This window comes from Mus caroli, unplaced genomic scaffold (assembly GCF_978045245.1).
Source record: "Mus caroli unplaced genomic scaffold, Mus_caroli_1 scaffold_7, whole genome shotgun sequence".
NCBI lineage: Eukaryota > Metazoa > Chordata > Mammalia > Rodentia > Muridae > Mus > Mus caroli.
The window spans coordinates 146,047,957-146,070,878 of record NW_028227262.1 but is presented as its reverse complement, the minus strand read 5'-3'; the positions used below and the strand labels follow the sequence as shown (position 1 = coordinate 146,070,878).

The following is a 22,922-nucleotide window of genomic DNA, read 5'->3' as shown; positions in this document are numbered from 1 at the left end:
TCAGTAAGTTGTGGGGTGCTAGGATTGCATTGAAAAAGAACGGGTTTTTGAGAATTAACTACATAGGCACCAACACCTGTTTTAGAACCATCTGTATAAATATCCAATACACCCGATATGGGTTTAGATGCTGTGACTTTGGGGAAAATCACTGGATGTTCACTAAAAAAATTGTAGCAAAGGATCTTTGGGATAATGATTACCTAATTCCCCATCAAAACTACAGCGCAATAGAGCCCAATCATCTATCAAAGAACTTAGAATCTGTATTTGATTAGCATTATAAGGTGTAATGATTTTCTGAGGGGGTGCTCCAAAATGTTGAATACACGATTTAATGCCCAAAATCGCTAATTGAGCTACAGCAATGGGATAATATTCAAGGGTTTTATTGGGAGATACATGAGGATAAATCCACAATAGAGGACCTGACTGCCACAACACTCCTGTTGGTTGACGAAATGTCTTCAAAATGCATAAGAGGATGTCCTCTCCCTCTTTCCATCTATACAGTTTGGTCTTTTCTAAACACCTTTCTACCTTTTCTAATGCTACTCGGGCCTCAGGGGTGAGAGCACGAGGTGACGAAAGCTGTGGATCACCTTTAAATATATCAAAAAGAGGGATTAATTCAAAATTTGATAGCCTCATATATGGATGAATCCAATTTATATCACCTAGCAATTTCTGGAAATCATTTAATGTTTTTAAATGATCTTTACATAATTCTATCTTTTGAGGTGTAATAAAATGTGGAGTAATTCAAGCACCCAAGAACTCTCCTAAATTTCCCATTTGAACTTTATCAGGAGCTATAAATAATTGTTTCATTTCTAATTCTTTTACTAGCTTAATATAGGCTTCATCTAAACTTTCTTTATTTTTTGAGGCAAGAAGGACATCATCTACATAATGTACTATCCTTAACTTCGGGAATGCATCATGGACAGGTTGTAGGGCTTCTCCTACAAAAAGTTGACACATAGTAGGACTGTTTGCCATCCCTTGAGGTAAAACTATCCATTGATACCGTTTATCAGGCTCTTCATTATTTACAGAAGGAAGAGTAAAGGCAAAGTGCTCACTATCACACAATGCAAGGGGAATAGAGAAAAAACAATCTTTAATATTAATGATTAAAATAGGCCACTCTTTGGGCAAACTAGAAAGTAGGGGCAGACCCCTCTGTATGGGGCCCATAATCTGCATTTGATTATTAATGGCTCGAAGATCATGCAGGAACCTCCATTTGTCTGATTTTTTTCTTAATCACGAATATGGGTGTATTCCAAGGTGATTGGGAAGGTTGAATATGTCCTAATTTCAATTGTTCCTCTACTAATTCTCTGGCAGCTACTAATTTCTCAGAGGAAAGAGGCCATTGAGGAACCCATACAGGCTCCTCTGTTTTCCAAGTAATGGGTATACCACCCTCAACGGCCCCTAGGAAAAACCCAGTCCCTTTCTATCTTGTTTGAACTTTGCGGGCACTGACCTAGTCCTGCCTTGTAATGACTTTCCTAATCCTTTTCCTGGGGTGTAGCCCATATTAGACATAATATCTCGGGCCTGTGGGGAATACTCATTAGTTAGTATAAGATCCATTTGGGTTAAGACATCCCTACCCCATAGGGTCACAGGAATATCCACAATATAAGGAAAAAATTTCCCTGACTTACCTTCCTCATGTTTCCAAGTCAATTCCTTAGCACTTATAAGGGGAGCAGTCTTATAACCTAGACCGCGGAGGCTTTGAGATGATGTTTGCAAAGGCCATTTTGGTGGCCAATCATGAGCGGAGATAATACTGCGATCTGCACCTGTGTCTAGCAACCCCAGAAAGGATCGTCCTTCAACCTCTAAAGTTAAGATGGGACGATCTCCTAATTCCATTGATAAGAAAGTGAACCGAGAACCTGTAGAACCTAGTCCACTCTCTCCTCTTATTTTATTATTTGCTGGAAAATGTTTATGCAAACTTGGCAATAGTAATAATTGAGCAATTCTATCTCCTGGAGAGATAGCTGAAATACCACTGGGGGAGGCCACTAAGATTTTCACAACCCCCATATAATCTGGATCAATCACTCCAGGAGTAATTTGTAATCCATTTAAAGCAGAAGATGAACGGCCAAGCAATAGTCCTACAGTATCTTTGGGAAGGGGGCCTTTAAAATCTGTATCTATGGGCTGTACCCCCATCTGTGGGGTTAATACGAGTCTGGTGGTGGAGTGGAGGTCCAATCCTGCGGAGCCAGTAGTGGCTCTCCGTGGTCTCTCGGACGACGGAGAGACGGCCAAGGTCTCGTCTGGTCTTTCTGAAGAGCCCCATATATTTGAGGGCCCTGGGAACGTGGGCCCCGCTGTCCGTTTTTTGGCCTAGTGCCATTATATCCTGCTTGTAATGGTCGGCCTTCTATGTCCTTTGTTGATCTGCACTCATTAGCCCAATGTTTTCCTTTTCTACATTTATGGCATATTCCTGGCTGTCTAGGTTTATCTAATGGAGTCCTTTTTCTCATTTTCAGGGCATTGTCTTCTAAAATGTCCTCTCTGGCCACATTTATAACAAGTATCATCAGATCTATCCAATTGTATCACAGCTGCCGCCAGGCCTGCATTGGTTAACAGGCCCCCTAGTTCTCTGCAAACCTTCATCCAAACTTCTAAACCTTTATGTTTATAGGGTGTAATAGCTGCTCTACACTCCTTAGTGCATTGCTCATACACTAGCTGTTTTACTAAAGGCATAGCTATATCTGGGTCTCCAAAAATTCTAGAGGCTGCTTCAATGAGGCATGCTGCAAAGTCTGAAAATGATTCTGTGGGACCCTGCAAGATTTTCGTAAGATTGCCTGAGACTGCGCCTTTGTTCAGCAATGCCTTCCATGCTTTGGTAGCTACCTCATTTATTTGGGCATAGACTGCTTCAGGATAATTTGTTTGATCTAAAGCAAAACTTCCTAAACCTAGAAGCATGTCTGCATCCCAATGTCTCTGAGGATCTTGTCCTGTGGCTAAATTTGTTGCTGCCTGATTGTTTGCATATTCATAGGACAAGGACTTCCAATCTAAACACTGTCTGGATGACAAACAAGCCCGAGCAATATTATTCCAGTCCCCCAGGGTGAGGCAATATCTAGCAAGCGCCTCGACCTGTGCAACTACAAAAGCTGCACTCACCCCATAGGTACAGACTGACTCAGCCAGCTGCTTAATAGTTTTAAAATCTATTGGCTCATGATACCGTTGTCCCTGGCCATCTAAGAATACAGGGAAAGTCAGTTCAGCTTCCTTCCAAACCTCTGGGCACAATGAGGTACCTTGTTTACCAGCTTTTGTGGATTCCTTTTTTCCTGTATACTCAGGGTTAAGAGGTGGAGCAGTCAGCACTTTACTCCTTTGCCAGCTGACCCCCCTTTTTTCATACCTATCCCTCTCATACCGAGCTGCCTCTTCTAGGTCAGCTTCCTCATCTTTATCAAGCTCTGAGTCACTGGAGTCAGAACTTGCTGAACTTATTCTTAAGTTTTTTAATGAGGGATATCCTTTTGCTATTTCCTTTCCTTTCTCATTATTTCCTTTTCCTTTTGAATTTTCCTTTCCTCCCTTTTCCTTTTCTCTCTCTTTTTCGCCCCTTTTCTTTCTTTTACTTATATGTTTCCTATCTTCCTCTGACATACTTTCTTGTTCCATAAAAATTTTCTGACCTGCCTTAACTGCTCCTATCACCCAAAAGCAGAGGCCAGAAATTACAAAAAACAAAACAAAAACACTAAGAGCTACCCACACTGGGTCTACGGGCAAGAGAATCATATCCCTCCTTTTAACCAGGGATCAATTTTGGGAGATTTACCGGTACCGCCGTTCCTCAGCTGAAGAGTTCTGAATCCATGATATCCTCCATTCCCCAGTACGGGCCACCACTTTGTTGCGCCCACCTTGTCCAGCAAGAAAAGATGTAACACGGTCGGATTCTTCTCAACAGCCTTTCTTTATTTCAGGAACCCCTCCATGCTACGGGGGAACTCCGGAAACCCCGGGAGGACTGCTTATATCCACCCCAGCACTGGGGAGAGCTATGTGTCCTCCTGGGATTCATCAGTCTTTCGGCCCTTTGATATGTAACACCTGCTCCAGAGGGGCTGGCGCCAGATTGGGCTGGCACCTACGCAAGGTCAGCACCATCTTTTGGGCGTGCGGCTGCCTACACTGGGGCCAGGACCTACCACAGGCAAAATTTGCTCTATGAAAAATTGAAGTTGAAGGAGAAGGAGGTTATGTCATTTCTGCATAACTTAGAGATGGAAAACATTGAGGCCCGAGAGAACAACCAGGAACTCAAGAAGGAGATAAATTTCTATCAGTAAGTTCTTGTCAGGGAGGCCACCACTTGGGAAATGGCCATTTCTACCTTCCTTTGTTTCTGGACTGGTGAGTCTGCAGGTCTGATTCTATACCTTCTGGTTTTTAGCCAACACTGTGCCTTAGATGTTTTGGACTCAGTTTTCCTAAGTCTCTAAGATACCCCTCCTGGTGTTGTCCAGGCATCCTCAGGAGCCTCCAGATAGGAAAGTGATTCAGACCATGAGAGGGTTATTATGCAGTATTGGGCCTCTGAGGCTAGGCAGGGTTTTACAGAGCTGAGTGAGATGTAACACAAGGATAAAATGCCCTCTTTGGTTCTACTGACCTACCCTGATTGTACTTGCACCCTACTAATTGGTATTGCCCCAATGCATGGGCTGTCATGGGTAGATGGAGATCCCTCTTTCTTTTGGAGAAACATGGACCCTTTTTGGTGTTTGGACTGCAGCAAAATTTTCTCCTTCCTTAAAATGGCTATTTGCTGTTTGTACAGTTGTCATGGATGTATTGAGATGGATGTTATTAGGTCTTCATGGGAACCAGGATGCAGGTCTGGTTAATGGGACCTGTAAGTAGAAATGGGAGAAAGAGGCTGCAGGATCTTACTATACAGAGTGTGTTTCCAGTAACCTGCACAGCTGGCTCCTGATGGAGAAGAATCTTATAAAGAAGAAGTTGATGATACTGAAGCAGGAGAGCAAGAAAGTTCAGGCTGATTGGGCCATCATTCATCAATATTTGGTGGACTTGAACCTGGTTGGTAAAGATGAACAGGAGAAGACCAGCAACCTTGAGACTCAAGAACATCAGATAGGGACAAACAATTCAGTCAGCCTATGACTGTCTGATACCATTTGCACATTAGATCCATCTTTGCTTCCACCCACGACCTTTCTGATCCAAACTCCCAAGCAGCCATCCACCTCATGGAATGTAGCTGTTCATTGCTCTGTCTTCACACAAGTATTCTGGGAAGTTAGCCTCTTGTGAGACACTGAATTAGCCTCTTGTGAGATACTGCTGCCACTGGCAAGTGTACTCTGCTTTAATCTGTAGTCCACTAAGGGTGACAGTTGATAACATATCACATTCTTGCATGTCCTCATGATAGGTGGAATGCTATGCAGAGCTTTGAGTGAGTTCTGGGTCCTTAGACCCAGAGACATGCAGAGGTCATGTGACATCCCAGGTACATGCATCTTGGCGGGATTAGAGCCCAGTACAAATGTCAAATGAGTGCTTCTCATTATCATTGATCTGGGTGGCATGTGGTCTTCTGGTCTTCTCCTTTCTTTTTGTAATCCATTGAGGTCTCTTCCTTTGCCATGTTCTTGGTTGGAACTGATAGAAGCCTGAGTTGATCTTTGTCACTCCATTGTTTTGTGACTGTTGTTGAATACTTTGCTCTGTCTGCAGATTTAGCATCCATAATTTCAGTGAAAATATTAATGTTGACCGTCAACTACAGTTCAGGTGGTGGGAGGCAGCAGCCTGACAGCTGCCATGCCTATCCCCACCAAGCCTGTGTCTTAGTAACTGCCTTCCTCTTGCAGGTCTCAGAAACTGCAAGAGAGCTGAGATTGGCCACAGCCCAAGAAGAGAGCATCCTGCAGAATGAGTTGCCACCCCAAGAGCCCCCTGCTGAGCACCATCCCCAGCATCCACAATCTTCCTTGGATAAATCTTCTTCCATATAGTTCATTTCCTTAGGGTGAATAGGCCCTAACTAGGAAGTCATGGTTGATTCAGGGTGTTATTCCCTTTTCTCTTCAGACAACTCCCCTTGACAGAAAACTGAGGTTATTGCACTGCCACCAAGTGTCCAAGAGGAGTAACAGGCTGTAGGTCTGTGCTGCTTAAATATGCAGAAAGAGAAAGCAGCTGAACAATAATTTTATGTTAAGAGTTTTGTTTGAAGTCTTGGTTTTTTGTTCTTTGAGTTGTTGCTATGTTATTGAGAAGTTATATGTTCTTGTTCTTGTTTTTCATTGTTTGTTTTTTCTTTTAACTTTATATTAATTGAACTTTTAAAACCTGCTTTTTAAAAAAATTCTATTTCTTATGAACAAAAATTGATTTGCAAGTAGTGACTCTTGAGACCATCTTCCTTATTCAGGTGTTCTATCCTTTGCTGTAGACCTAGAATTCACAGCCAGAGATGGATCTCTGTAAGTTCCAGGCAGCCAGGGCTACATAGTAAAGTCATAGCCACCTAGGTGTATACAAGGCAATGATATTTTGTGTGTGGTTAATGTCACTTACCTCACGGACACAAACTTTATGATGTAATCACTGCCATACTGTATCTGTGCTGTCATGAATTCTCTTACTCCTAGCATATAGTACTCTGTAGCACACATTCATTCATGACTCTGTGTAACAGATATTGAGTAATATACAGTTGTCTTAATTAGGGTTTTACTGCTGTGAACAGACACCATGACCAAGGCAAGTCTTATAAAAAACAACATTTAATTGGGACTGGCTTACAGGTTCAGAGGTTCAGTCCATTATCATCAAGGTGGGAGCATGGCAGTATCCAGGCAGGCATGGCGCAGGAGGAGCTGAGAGTTCTATGTCTTCATCCAAAGGCTGCTAGTGGAAGACTGACTTCCAGGCAACTAGGATGAGGATCTTATGCCCACACCCACAGTGACACACCCATTCCAACCAGGTCACACCTATTCCAACAAGGCCACCCCTTCAGATGGTGCCATTCCCTGGTCCAAGGATATACAAACCATCACATTCCACTCCCTGGTCCCCATAGATTTGTTCAAAAACATGAGTCTATGGGGGCCATACTTAAACATAGCATAACGGAAAATGCATTTAGTCCAACTTTCAAAGTCCTCATAGTCTATAGCAGTCGCAACAATGTTAAAAGTCCAAAGTTCAAGATCTCTTCTGAGATTCATTCAACTTAATTAACTATAATCCCTAAAAAAGGCAAGAAACCAGCTGGGTAAACTCCAAACTTTGCATCTCCATGGCTGATGTCAAAGCAATCTTCAGATCTCCACTCCTTTTTCATCTTTGTTGACTGCAACAAACTGCTTTCTCCTGGGCTGGTTCCACTCCCTGTTAGCAGCTTTCCTCAGCATGTATCCCATGGCTCTGGCATCTTTAACATCTTTGAGTCTCCAAGGCAATTTCAATGTTACAGTTTCTTGTTTCAGTGTCTGGGATTCCACTTGATTTTTTGGACTCCTCCTAAGGGCTGGCATCACTTTTCTAGCTCTTCCCTCTGTAGCACTCTAAGCTCAGGTTGATCCACTCCACTACGGCTGCTGTTCTTGGTGATCATCCCATGGTATTGACATCTCCAATACACTGGGGTGTTCCACTCCAACTAGGCTTCACCAATAGCCTCTCATAGGCTCTCTTCATGGTACCAAGCCTCAAATCCTTTGCATGACCCCTTCAGTACTGGGCCATCAACTACAGCTGAAGCTTAACCTTCTCCAGTGGTCATTTCTGGTCTCTCACAGTGCTAAGCCTCAGCTTCTCTCCATGATCCCTTCATTCCTTCACAAGCAGTACCACCTGAGTGACTCTTACACATTACCAAGTCCAGCTGCAGCATGAGGTACAACCTTGGGTATCTCTGGAACACAGCTTCTTTGTGCTCCCAGAAAACAATTTCTAGAAGATTTCACCTCAGTGATGCTGGTCTCTTCTTAATCACTGCTAATTCCTTAGCTCCAGCTAACCAGCATCAATTTTCCCAGTAGTTCCTTCCATTCTTAACTCTAGAACCAGAGCCACATGGCTGAAGCTGCTGAGTTCTGCTGCTTGCAGGAACTAGAACATGATCTCCTTGTACTATTACATTGTCACTGGCTTTCTGTTTTCCAACTCCTTCACTGCCTAAGCTTAGCTCTCCTGGATCTTTCTCTTTAGATTGTCCTTGAATGTGGAGATCAGCATGCCTGTCTCCTGTGATTAAAGGTGTGTATCACCATACCTGGATCTAAAGTTAGCTGGGTAGGATCTTGCCCCAAGGTCCTACTCCCTTAATCTTTTATCTCCTAGAACACAAGATTTTGCTCCATTTCACTTCCTGATACTCCTTTAATACTTGAACCATATATTTTATATTTTTCCTTTCTAAGCTTGCTATGCTTGTTCAAACTTCTCTTCATAAGACTTAACCAGAGAACAAAGTATCTGCTGTTTTTTTTTTTTTTTTTTTTTTTTTTTAAACATCTTTTGTCAGTGCAATTAATCCAAGTCTCTTCACCTTAGCCTCAGGCAAACTTTTCAGACAAGGGCAAAAAGTAGCCACATTCTTCACCCAAATACCACAAAACCAGTCTTTATGCCACATTCTGAAATTCTTCTCCTTTGAAATCTCTTGGACCAGGTCAACACAGTTCAAATCACTCCCAGCAACAAAGTCTTCCATATTCCTACTAGGATGACCCATTAAGCCCCATTTAAAGCATTCCACTGCTTTCCAAATCCAAAGTCCCAAAATCCACATTCTTTCAAATAAAAGCATGGTCAGGCCTATCACAGCAATACCCCACTCCTGGTACCAAATTCGGTCTTAGTTAGGGTTTTACTGCTGTGAACAGACACCATGACCAAGGCAAGTCTTGTAAAAAACAACATTTAATTAGGGCTGGCTTACAGGTTCAGAGGTTCAGTCTATTATCATCAAGGTGGGAGCATGGCAGTATCCAGGCAGGTATGGTACAGGAGGAGCTGAGAGTTCTATGTCTTCTTCATCCAAAGGCTGCTAGTGGAAAACTGACTTCCAGGCAACTGGGGTGAGAGTCTTAAGCCCACACCCACAGTGACACTCCTACTCCAACCAGGTTACACCTATTCCAACAAGGCCACACCCCCAAATGGTGTCACTCCCTGGTCCAAGAATATACAAACCATCACAACAGTCATTATTCTAAAGCTGCTGAGGAAATAAAAAACATTCACAAAAGAATATAAAATAAATCAGGAAGGCCAGAGCCATGTGCCTCAGTTTTGCTTACAATACAGCATCAGTGACAACCATACAGCAGATATAATGACCTTCCAAGTCATGCTGGGAAGTAGCTTTTAATAGATGCTGTTGTAGTTGATCATAAACTTGCTATCTTTTTTTTGTTGCTGATTAGACTTATTTTTATCATTTACGTGAATGGGTGTTTTTCCTACTGAGTGTCCTACAGTATGGGGCTCCTCCTGAGGGCAGTTCCCTCAGAGGCCAGAAGAAGGAATATCAACCATTCCTGGAGATGATAGTTAGGCACCATGTGGGTCTTCTAGAGAGTATCAGATGCTCTAACCTGTGAGGCATCCCTACACCTCCTGCAGTTGACTTTTGTCCTTCCAGTGCCTGTGCTGTATTAGGTGGACAGGATCAATCCAGTTGAGTGGAGAAATCTCAGGACAGTGCCTGACCTGTGCATACTCATTCTCCTAGGCTGACAGTCATGAATGCAGAGCTCTGATGTTACCACTGCTAGTTCTGTGTTCAGGATCTTGCTTCAGTATCCTTTATTTTCAATTTTAGAGCAGATCTTTTACCTGCCATATATGATGACAATGTAGATTAGGCACTTCTGTAAAATTTAGAATTGAAATTAGCTTCCTAAGCTTGATTGGGAAAATGAATCCCTCTTGCTAGCAAGAAATTTATCTATTTTTCTTTTTTTATTAGATATTTTTAATTTACATTTCAAGCATTATCCCCTTTCCTGGTCTCCTCTCTGAAAATTCCCTATCTCCTCCCACCTCTCCCTGCTCACCAACCATTCCACTCTGGCTTCCTAGCCTGGGTATTCCCCAACACTAGGGCATAGAGCCTTCACAGGGCCTCTCCTACCATTGATGACTAACAAAGCCATCATCTACTACATATGCAGCTGGAGCCAGGAATCCCACCATGTGTACTCTGGTTGGTGGTTTAGTCTTTGGGAGCTCTGAGGAGTACTGGCTAGGTCATATTGCTGTTCCTCCTATGGGGCTGAAAACAAAGTCAGCTCCTTGGGTCCTTTTTCTAGCTCCTCCATTGGGGTGTTTTGCTCAGTCTAATGGTTGGCTGAGAGCAACCACCACTGTATTTGTCAGGCACTGGCAGAGCCTCTCAGGAGACATTCACATACACACACAAACACACAGAGGGCTGACCACACACACATCTGTTATACAGAATATCACAGTGGTTCTTGTACCATCTACTGGACTCATGTCTGACCGTCCCGGTTTGGTAATCACATCCCCGTCAGACTCTCTTGTGACCATAGCCTCAGCAGCTCAGACTTTCCCTATTTCAGCTCCCATGATTGTCTCAGCTCTTCCCCTGTCTCCCAAACCCTACAGGTGGTCCCTGACCTCTCCAAGAAGGTAGCATCAACCCTAACTGAGGAAGGAGGTGGAGGTGGTAGTGGAGGTGGCACTGTGGCTCCTCCTAAGCCTCCTCAGGGCTGCAAGACGAAGAAGCAAATGCTGGAATCAGGGCTTCCTGAGACGAAGGACCCTTACATACTTGCCCCTGGGGATGATGATGACCATCACAAAGATGGTAAGACCTACAGGAGCAAATGTACCTGAGGCACAGGAAATGGACAGAGCCTTGGGCACATGGATTCAATTCCCATCTCCACCACGAACTTGTGGTGTGACCCTGGGTGTAGGATGTGCTCACTGACCTTCTACTCAAAGTCAGACATGCAGATCCACTCCCAGTCACACACTGTGACCAAGCCCCTACACTGCTCCAAGACCTTTGCCAACATCTCCTCCCTGGCCCTTATCCACTAATCCTTATTCACTCAGGGGCTAAGCCCTATAGTTGTAACTTTGGTGAGAAATCCAAATCCTTCTGCCAGCTCTCACATCTGCATTAGCACACCTGAATCCATACTGGTGAGTAACAGACCATACAAATGTGCACACTCGGGCAGTGAGAAGGCTTTCATATAAATCTCCAAACTGCAGTCTCACAGATGGCAGCACAACAAAGATAAATCCTTCAAGTGCCACAACTGTCACCAAACATATACAGATGCAACTCACTTATCTACACACACAGTGAAACACACCAGGGTTTATACTGGCACAGTCTGTAGTCAGGCATATACATCAGAAACATACCTTATGAAACTTTTGCAAACACAACCCTCCTGATCTTCAACAACAAATGCAAGAGGCAGTGGCAGCAGCAGCATTGGCCCAGGCTCAAGCTCAAGCCCAGGCCCAGGCCCAAGCTTCGCAAACATCACAGCAGCAGCAGCAGAGGTAGCAGAGGCAGCAGCAGCAGCAGAGGCAGCAGAGGCAGCAGCAGCAGCAGAGGCAGCAGAGGCAGCAGAGGCAGCAGAGGCAGCAGAGGCAGCAGCAGCAGCAGCCACCTCCACAACCACACTTCCAGTCTCCTGGGGCAGCTCCCTAAGGAGGGAGTGGTGGGGACAGAAACCTGACCCCTCCATCCCAGTGTCCCTTTGACCTGATCCCCTATAAGCCTGCAGAGCATCATATGCACATTTGCCTCACTGTCACCACCAGAACCAGCACCAACCAGGTGGAGCACCTAGCCAGCTCTTAGAGATATGTACTGCCATTCATGGGAAAAGAGGAGAAGCCTGGTCCCTCTTTTGTCAACTCTTCTTATTTATTTATTTATTTATTTATTTATTTATTTATTTATTTATTTATTTATTTATTTATTTTGAGACAGGGTTTCTCTGTGTAGTCCTGGCTGTCCTGGAACTCACTCTGTAGACCAGGCTGGCCTCGAACTCAGAAATTTGTCTGCCTCTGCCTCCCAATTGCTGGGATTAAAGACGTGAGCCACCATGCATGCCCTTGTCAACTCTTCTTGATAGAAAAGTTCTCTTCTTCCTTGACAAGTTCTGTCTCCAGCTCCTTGGGTCTCAGGCATGGCTTTTCTTTGCAGGATAACCATCCTTAATCTCAGCTGCTCCTGATTGGCCAAGGAATCCTGAGCTGATAGTGTTATCCACAGTCCATCAGGGAAAGCTTTTAAAACTGGGGCTTGTTGCTTGAGAGAAGGATCCACTGTGACCTCATATCTTGTCCAGTGTAAGGGTGCTTACCTTTTTCCCTCTTCATCCTCAAAGTTGGAGCTGATAGAAGACTAGCGGGTGACCCTCCCAGATAACAGAGCAGGAAGCTCTAGATGTCACCAGCATTCTGTTCTATGCTTACCTGTAAAAGAACAGATTTTGCATGTGGCCTGACCCCTGTGAGACATTTTCTTCCCCTTCCATGGTCTCACTTCACATTGGGTGGTGAATATACCTTTTTATTTGTAAGAGGACAATAGCTGACTCATGGTCTCCAAGGTGCCAGAGATTCCCAGGTGACAAGGGTGGCTTAAGAGTGTGAGTTATGATTTTTCCTTACAGCCTCCTACATTTTCTGCCAACCAAGGGTCTATATACTCAGTCTTACTCTCGAGTCCAATTGAGCTCTGGGAGTTATGTTAGCTGTTTTCATTGCAATACCATCTGGGCTTCTGCAGAGAAGAGAGAATTCAGGGCCAACACAGCACTGGACTTTGCCTTCCTAGGGTCAGATGCTGGACATAGCCTGTTCATCACTGCCATCTTTGCTGTAACCATTTCTGTGTTTATAAATGCATTATCTCTGAGAATTTTCATGTTGATGTTTTATGTTACTTATTTTTTTTTCTCCAACTTGTCCTCTGGCCATGGCATTTTAATTTTGTTTTGCCTTTTAATTTTTCTAATCATGGAAGATTTCAGAAAATATTAAAATAATCAGGAAGTATACAGTTGTTATAAAGCAATTTAAAAATGAAAAACTTATGTACAAACTAAGGAGTGTTTTTACACCATTATATAGATATAAATTCAAACTTAGTGTTGAAAAAGGAAAAGAAAAAGAAAGAGCAATTTGCAAATTCATCAGGAATAACACAAAAACCCAGGATAATAGAAACTATTCTCAACAATATAAGAACTTCTGGAAGAATCACCATCCCTGACCTCAAGCTTTACTACAGAGGAATCATAATAAAAACTGGATGGTACTGGTACAAGGACAGGCAGGTAGATCAATGGAATAGAACTGAAGACCCAGAAATGAACCTACACTCCTATGGTCACTTGATTTTTGACAAAAGAGCTAAAACCATCCAGTGGAATACAGACAGTCTTTTCAACAAATAGTGCTGGTTTAACTGGCAGTCAGCATGTAGAAGAATGCAAATCGACACAATTTTTTTTTTCTTTTTAAGTCTGATGGCTTCTTTCAATTGTTTTCTCTAGAACTGGCTTAATGGTTGTGAATTTATTTGGCCTTATTTTTCATGATGGAGTTTCCCTTTTTCTTTAGTGACAGATGGCTGGGCTATGTCTGTACTGAAATAGGAATTGAGTGAGACTGGGTGGTCATTGGCGGTCTGCAGAGCCAGCCATGATAGTTGATCTGTGGAATACAAGAGGTAGCTTCAGGAGTTCTCAGGAGGAGTGGGCAAGATTGGGATGGAAACGGAGCCAGCGTGATCTGGGAGCTAAATCGTGAGTGGCCTTGGCACAGTGCAAGGAGACCATGCAAAGAGAAGCATGCTTTTGAAAATTACAGGCAACATAGCTGTGTGTTGCCTGGCAGGAAATTTTCTTTGGACCTGATCTTGTAGGCATAGAAGTTTCCAGGTAAAATGTGTTTCTGTGTATGAGGAAGTGACACGTAGGAATGGGGATAGGCTAGGTGTCAGAGGAGGGGTTAAAGCACAGTGCTCAACAGGGATCTACTTATTTCATCTCTTTGGAAATGGGGAAAGTGGTGAAGAGAGGTCATTACTTAGTGTTGGAGCTAAGACTAGGAAATTGGATCTAGAGGAACAGAAAAAGAGGGGGAAGATCTACAGATAGTCTGCCTGCTTCCCTGTCAGGAGTGCTATGTGAATTAACAAGGAATTCTGACAGATGTTGGGGTTGGCATAAAGCAACAAGTGGAGAGAAGGAGGTTAAGAGTGCAAGGTGTCTGTGGGATCCATGGAGATGTGGACTGGTGTTGAAGGTTAGGATACTGGGATGAGTTGGGAGAAGGAAGGTTGGAGGAAAAGATCTTTGTAATCCCTTGGGGTTGGAGTCAAAGAGGAAAGGGAGACTGTCAGGTTTGTTGTCTTTGTTGATGTTGTTTTGTTGTGCTTGTTGGTTGTTCATTTGTTTGCTACAGATCTGGGGATAAGACTGAAGATATTGGATCCAGAAAAGCAGAAGGAGAGGTGTGGCTTTGATGTCAGCTTACTTGCTGCCATGGCAGGAGTGGCCCTTGGGTTTGCAGGGGGTGCCTGCTGGTGTGGTAGGCTCTGGGACAAAGCAAGTGTTGGGAGGTTAGAAGGGGAAGGTGTGAGGGAGTCATAAGAGATGGAAACAGGGGTGCAGTAAAGGCTGCCACAGGTGTTTTGCTGAGGAGCTGGGGATAATATGACTGGGGAATTGATAGAATAGCTAGAGTTATCTAGGTTTTTTGGTAGTGTAGAATTCCTTAGTGAAACTCTTTGAGACTATTTTGGGAACTGTGTGTGTGTGTGTGTGTGTGTGTGTGTGTGTGTGTGTGTGTGTGTGTGTGTGTGTGAATACATGTTCATGTATAAGTGTATGCATGTGCTTGTGTGTATATACACACGTGGGGTACAGAAGCCAAAGCTGGATGTCTTTCACAGTCATTCTCCACCTTAGTTTTTGAGAGACTGCATAACTGAACTTGGAGCTCAACAATTTGGTTTCCCCAGCCAGCCAAAAGGCTCCAGGTATCATTGTCCTTTAGTTAACCCATGCTTAATTCACCCCAAATCATTGCCTGTTTCTAAAACCTGAAGCCTTTCACTTATATTTTGTCCAGTAGTTCCAAAGTTTCAGATAATTTGTATTTTTCCTTTTGTGTGTGTATGAGTCATGTCAGAGGTTTATCCATTTTATTAATCTTTTCTAATAATTAACTTTTTAAAATTGCTTTTTCTTTATTGGCATTCTAAAATTCAACATTACCCATTTCTGGCCATTCTTCTGTTTAAAAACAGCCCATTTCAGTGTTGTTTCCCCTGAATTTATCTGGTTCAGGTATCATTAGATTTTTTTTTAATGTAAATTCTTATGCCTTTGCCAAATTTACAGTTTTTTTTACACATTATTCCTTCTAGTACTCTCTTAGTTCTGCTTTATTTCTTCATTTTGAGATTCCGTTCCAAACAAACAAACATATATATATATATATGTGTATATATATATATATATATACACATATAGGTACATGTACATATCTAATATTACATATGCATGCATATAATATTTATTGTCCACAGGGTTTTGAGTCTACATTTTCCTGTCTGTTGTCCTTTGTTCAAATTGACTGTCTGCCTTCTTCAATTTCACAATTCATTCTCCCATTTTAAAATTCTGCCATATAGGGTCAATTTATTGACTTTTAGGTTAATTCTTCTTTTCAGTTCTAAATGTTCCACATGATCTTTATACTTTTTATCATGTATTAAATTTCATTACTTCTCATTACCTTAATGGATTTCTGTTTTTTAAAATATATATATTCATACTTCATCATGCAACATTTTGATGACAGACTTCCAATTACTTATAAGATAAATCTAACACCTTTATAGCCTCCTATTCAGCTTGTTTGCACTGTAGTCTGAGAATGTAAGTTCCTATTATATTTGTTATTTGTAATCGGTAAGAACTCTTCTGTAGACAAGAAGTAGCCACAGACTCAGTTGCACAGTAGTCGGTACCTTGGCAGTTGTGGCCACATTCATCGGGCAGTTTGGTGAGTACCAGCCCCTTAGAGGATGTGAGAGAAACACTGAGAAGGTTCAGAGCCTACTGCATTAGTTAAAACTTCATTTGTTTTCAGGGAATGTGAGATTTCAGGATTAATTATTAACTCTTGATTGAAATGAGTAATTGAGGTATGCTATCCTTAAAGTCCCCTATACCCTCCCCCTTCCCTGTACCCCAACCCACCCACTCCCGCTTCCTGACCCTGGCATTCCCCTGTATTGGGGCATATAATCTTTGCAAGACCAAGGGCCTCTCCTCCCATTGATGGCCTACTAGGCCATCCTCTGCTACATATGCAACTAGAGACACAAGCTCTGTGGGTTACTGGTTAGTTCCACTCTTATCTCCAATTGACTAGCTTTCACTGACATGTTTTCATGACTCACTTACCCCATGCTATCTTTTCCTATCTTCACCTTCTCTTTCTCTCAAAGTCTCCTCAGACCCCAAGCCCAGGACCCAATATAGGCTGTCAGCATCTTGATTAAACCAATAGTTTTAAATTAAGGAGCAAAGTCACATAGCATCACTTGGTGTAAGTGTGGATTCCCTAGTCCCCAAGGCAAACAGGGCCAGTATTTAGAATTACAGTATATAGCAACAGACCAAACCTTAACAAATATGAAACTAAATGTAGAGCTAAGTATAATTTCTTCAACTTGCTGTGATAGAGCCAAAAGAAATAAATCATATGAGTGTTAAGCATAATTAGAAAGAAGTAGGATAATCAAATATTAATAAAAGATCAACAATAGACATAAAATACTTAATATTTTGAGGTACCAATTGGCTTTCCCATTGGAAAACTATTCTGATGCTTTGTGTTATCTACTCAGAAAATATAAATCCTAGGGTGGATTATCAAGGTAATTGACCTTTAGTAGAGATCAGACATAATTACTTTTCTACATTTTTCTGGTTAGAGAAAGTGTATGCCATTGATTGAGAAAGTTTTTCTATTATTGAATCCCATTGTACAGACCTAAAAATAGGAACACAGAAAGAGAGGTAGGTTTCAATAGTTCAGACAAGATGAAATTGGGTGCATTCAGGCTGGTATTGTCATAGACAGGTTTCAACATTTTAGTCTAATAACAAAAGGATATTATTAGATGGACATAAACTGTATATATGTGATAAAGTATCTAGAGAAATAATTTTAAAAGTTATAAAAGTAACACTAGGAATAATATTAAAATATTCATACAAATGTAATGGAAAAATTCTCAAGTAACTCAGAAGAACACAGAAAGATAAGATAGACAAGGAAAACTGAGAATACAGAGCAGGAAAGCAAGATTGTCTCCTAACATACCAATAATCAGTTTCAATTTAAATATTTTATATATGGAAATTAACAACATTGTGAGTTTGTAGAGTAGATTAAAAATATGACCACACTGTATCCTGTTTATATGATGTCCAGTTGAAATATAAGATGAACACACTGAAACTAAAAGTATACATAGATTTATATCACTCAAATATTATTCAATAAATAAAGAAGTAGTTATTGTTGGTATTCTCTCTGGACTCCACCCCTACAGATGCCTGGCATAAGCCAGGTGTGCTCCTCCCCACAGTAACCTGGCAACAACTAGGTAGACCTGGTCCACTATAAAATAGGCTGCTTGGTCCTCCCTCTCTCCTTTAAGCTCTTGCCTCTCTTGCCCTCTTGCTCCTCTCTTCACATTCTCTTCCCCCGCCCCCTCCAAGTGGCCATGGCCAGCCTTTACTTCTCTACTCTCTCCTTCTTTCTACCTTTCTCTGCCTCTACTACTCTCTTAACTCACCCCCCCACCTTTCCTAAATAAACTCTATACTAGACTGGTGTGTGTCTGTTCTCTCAGGGGGGAGGGGATGGCTCAGCATGGGCCTACTGAGGCACCACCTTCCCCCACACCATAGAACATATTCTTATAGCTATTTCTCTTTTTATGATCACAACAGTTACACTTACTAACTACAGACAGAGTAGATGACAGTAAAAGAAAATAATCATAGACTGAGGTATTAAATATTGAAAAAGTCCACACAATAAGATGTCACAGAAATCCTAAAGGTAGTTGTACAAGGCAAAACTGTTGCTAAATTTGTGATGTAAACAGTGATAGGATTTTGCAATTTTAAGCAAATCTACACGTATAACTGGAGGCTTCAATAACTTTCTTTCCTTAACAGTTGATAAAATAGTTAACCTGATTCCTTGGCCACCATGGCCAGGGAGTTTCCAAGGAGTAACTATAAGTGTTGTTGGCTAGGCCAAGGAATCAGGTAGGTGAGCATCACTTTCTCTCCTCTTCTCCAATTTCAATCATCCAATTTTACTCTCAGCTTTGAAGCAAACAATCTTCTGTGGCTTCTTCTCTTCTCCATATCTAGGAGTTTATCCAGATCCTGGTGGCACACCCAGCTCTCCTCCCTTTTGTGTATTCTCACAGCCCTTCTAGTTCATCCACATTTCTTAGAGTTAGCTTCCAGTACCTAGAAACAATTTCTACCTTCAACCCTTAGTGGTCACACCCAGATTTCAGAACAGACCCTTCCAGGCAACCTGCAGACACAACATTGTCCTAAGAACTAAAAAGAGTGCCAGGCATGGTGGTGCACACCTTTAATCCCAGCAGCACCCTGGAGGCAGAGGCAGGTGGATTTCTGAGTTCGAGGTCAGCCTGGTCTACAAAGTAAGTTCCAGGACTGCCAGGGCTATACAGAGAAACCCTGTCTCAAAAAACCAAAAAAAAAAAAAAAAAAAAAAAAAATATATATATATATATATATATATATATATATATATAAAGACTAGAGCTGGTGATTGGGCAGAGAAAGAGGGGAAGGTGGAGCTGAAGGTTTTCGTAGAGAAAGAGAGAGAGAAAGAGAGAGAGAGAGAGAGAGAGAGAGAGAGAGAGGACAATGGAGGAGGATGAGGTGAAGGAAGACGGAAAGTAGAGCAGAAGCACCTAGTCTGGAAAAATGGCAAGTTATAAAGGGTCTCTTATGTGGGGAAGATGGTAGTGTAATGGTAGATCTGCCAAATCTAGATGCACAGCATGTATTCGTATTAATTGAGTTGTGTTTTCATTGCCCAGGCTTATTTGGGTTGGAGATTTACTGCAAAAATAGTCAGAAAAATGTTCAATAACAATAGATGAAGAAAGAAAGACATTCCAGTATAAATCCAAATTTAAGCAGCATCTATCTACAAATCCAGCTCTACAGAGGTTATAGGAGAAATAAGAAAACATAAATAATCATTTCAGACCAGCAAATTTAAAAGAGGGTGAATGGTAGGGAAGCCACACCAGAAAAGCAAAATAATGGTGTCTTATTTCATATTATAGTTGCTGTGATAAAACACCATGACCAAAGCAACTTGGGAAGTAAAGGGTTCATTGAATTAACACCTTCACATCATTATTCACCAATGAAGGAAATCAGGACAAGAACTTACATGGGGGGGGTAGGAACCTGAAAGAAGGAGCTGATGCAAAGGCCATAAAGACTACTGTTTACCACATAAAACTCAAGAATAAGGAAGACCAAAGTGTGGACACTTTGATCCTTCTTTGGAGGGGGAACAAAATACCCATGGAAGGAGTTAGAGAGACAAAGTTTAGAGCAGAGACTGAAAGAATGACCATCCAGAGACTGCCTCACTTGAGAATCCATCCCATAAACAACCAACAAATCCAGATACTATTGCAGATGCCAACAAGAGCTTGCTGACAGGAGCCTGATATAGCTGTCTCCTGACTATAGGTTCTGCCAGTACCTGACTAATACAGAAGTGGATACTCACATTCATCCATTAGACAGAGCACAGGGTCCCCAATGAAGGAGTTAGAGAATACCCAAGGAGCTGAAGGGGTTTGCAGCCCCATGGGAGCAACTACAGTATGATCTAACCAGAACACCCAGAGCTCCCTGAGACTAAATCACCAATCAAAGAAAACACAGGGAGGGACCCATGGCTCTAGCTGCATATGTAGCAGAGGGTCAGTCATCAATGGGAGGAGAAGCCCTTGGTCCTATGAAGGTTCTATGCCCCAGTACAAGGGAATGCCTAGGTCAGGGAGCCGGAGTAGGTGGGTTAGGGAGCAGGGGGAGGGGGGAGAGGATAGAGAATTTTCGGAGGGGAAACTAAGAAAGGGGATAATGTTGGGGCCGGCCTGCGGCTCTCATGTTCGGGTTAAAGCCTGGAAGGCATCTTGGAACTGGAAGAAAAGAGGGGACCTAGGCGGGTTGAGAAATAATGGAACCAAGACAACTAGTCTGCTCAAGGTTCAAATTTTTAATGGTGGACACGCTTTATAAAGGAGAGGGGAAAACCCATTCCCGTCAAATCATCCTTGGAGATCAGCTGCAGGTGACCTCGTGTAGGCTCCGGAACAGCTAGGCAGCAGGTAGCAGCAGTGCAGTGGCAGGACAATAGAGTGATCCAGGGAGGCAGGCTCCACCCTAGGTGATCTCCTTAGTGGCAACAAAGTCAAGCCTGGCTCAGCCTGCTTCAAGCTTATGGGAGGCTACAGGATAACATTTGAAATAAATAAAGAAATAATTTAATAAAGAAAATATCTAATAAAAATAAAATAAAATTATAAAGTCTTTTTAAAAAAGAGAATTGTTTACTGGGCTTGTTTTTTCCAGCCTGCTCAGCCTGCTTTCTTATAGTACACAGGATCACTGGCCTAGGGGTGACACTACCTATAATGCACTGGACCCTCCACCATCCACTAATTAAGAAGATACCCTACAGGTTTGCTTGCCTAAAGCCTGATTTTATAGAGGCATTTTTTTTCCAATTAAGCCTCCCTCCTTTCTAAAGACTATAGCTTGTGTCAAATTGACATAAAACTAGCCAGCAAAAATGGAAATCAACAATCACTGTTTATATATAATTCACAATATCAGTGATTTCAATTCTACAATAAAAAGACACAAACTAATTATAATGGATGCAAAAAACAGGATTCATCCTTCTGCTATATCCAAGAAACATAGCTTAACATCAAGGACATACATCACCTTAAGATAAAGAACACAAACAGATATTCCAAGCAAATGTACCTAAGCCTTAAGCTGGAGTAGCTCTTTTAATATCTGAAAAACAAAATAGACTTTAAACCAAAACTATCCAGAAGAGATAGGGAAGGACACTATATACTCATCAAAGAGCAGATCCACCAACAAGACATTGAACATCTATATATCAAATGCAAAGGCACTCAAGTTCATAAAAGAAACAAACATAGCTAAAATCACATATTGACCCTCACACATTGATAGTGGGTAACTTCATTACCCTACTCCCACAATAGACCGGTCATCCAGTGAAAAGAAATATATTGAAGGTAACTGACATTATAAACTCAATGGACCCAACAGATATTTACAAAACAACTCATTCAAATCTTCTTCACCAAATAGTTCACCCAAATATTTTACCAAATACCTTCTTTGTAACATCTCATGGAACTTTCTCCAAAAATGACCACATAGTTAGACAAAACACGTCTCAACATATACAAGAAAGTTGCAATAACTCCCTGCATCCTATCTGATCACCCCAGATTAAAGCTGGATGCCAACAACAATAGAACCAACAGAAAGTCTGCAAACTCATGGAAACTCAACAACTCACTACTGAATAAAGAATGAGTCAATATAGAATTAAGAAAAAATTAAACTTTTTAGAATTGAATGAAAATGAGAGAAGAATATATCTAAAGTTATGAGACACCATGAAATTAGTTTCAAGAGGCAAATTCATAACACTAAGTGTCTACATTGGAGAGATATCATGTAAGTAGCTTAGTAGCATACATAAAAGCTTTAGAACAAACAACAATCATACCCAAAAGGAGAAGATGACAAAAAATAATCAGACTCAGGGCTGGAGTTGGACATCTTTCATCACTAAATGAAGCTTCTAGTGCTGGAAATACATTGCATCTAATCAAGTTGTTGGTCAAAGGGGCCTCAAGAGAAGTCCCAAACAACCCAGACTATTGTCAAGGCTATTGCTTGTTCTTCACATACTGACAATAAAGCTCTATTGTTGAAGAAATCACCTACATAATTTATTGAACATGTAGAGGTTAAACTACCTACCACCTTCACCTGTATAGACTAGTGTTTGTCGTACTTGAAGGTACTCAGGCAGGAACTTAAGCAGAAACCTGGAGTTAGGAACTGATACAGAGGCCATGGAAGAACACTGCTTTCAATATACTGTTGAATGTCTTAACTAGAGCAACAAGACAAAAGGTACAAATAGGAAAGAAAAAGTAAAATATTTCTAGGTGACATTGTCTGGAAGACATTGGAACTGCTCCAGAAAACTCTTAGATGTAACAAATACCATTCACTAAATAGGCAAATAAAAATTCAACATACAAACACCTCACTGGGTTTCAGCTTGCAATTTGAAACACTACATTTTATACATGTTTGTGTGGTGGATTTTTAGAAGACAAACTTGTTTCTAACCAATCTTCTTATATCTCCTATGGTTCACCCCCCCCCCGCCCCGTGTGTGTGTGTGTGTGTGTGTGTGTGTGTGTGTGTGTGTGTGTGTGTGTATGCATGCATGTGTGTGTGTGTGTGTGTGTGTGTGTGAGAGAGAGAGAGAGAGAGAGAGAGAGAGGTGAAAGTCTAATAGAAAGATTAACATTCTCCTTGCAGATTTTGAAGTGAAATAAACTTCCTGAATAATCGGACTGTTTTCAATGAAGAGGACTCTTACCCTATGAATTTAAG

At 41.7% G+C, this 22,922-nt stretch overlaps 1 protein-coding gene and 1 pseudogene across 1 annotated transcript; both read left to right on the top strand.

Annotated features, from left to right (window-relative positions):
* Positions 1–4,232: 4,232 nt before the first annotated feature.
* On the top strand, positions 4,233–6,065 carry LOC110287965 (disks large homolog 5-like). The gene is made up of 3 exons (XM_021154440.2): positions 4,233–4,366; positions 4,995–5,196; positions 5,922–6,065. Exons 1-3 carry the CDS (start codon positions 4,281–4,283, stop codon positions 6,063–6,065), a joined length of 432 nt encoding a protein of 143 aa, XP_021010099.2. The 5' UTR covers positions 4,233–4,280.
* A 3,748-nt stretch (positions 6,066–9,813) lies between these two features.
* LOC110287966 (zinc finger protein 384-like) lies at positions 9,814–11,920 on the top strand (annotated as a pseudogene).
* The last annotated feature ends 11,002 nt before the right edge of the window (positions 11,921–22,922 follow it).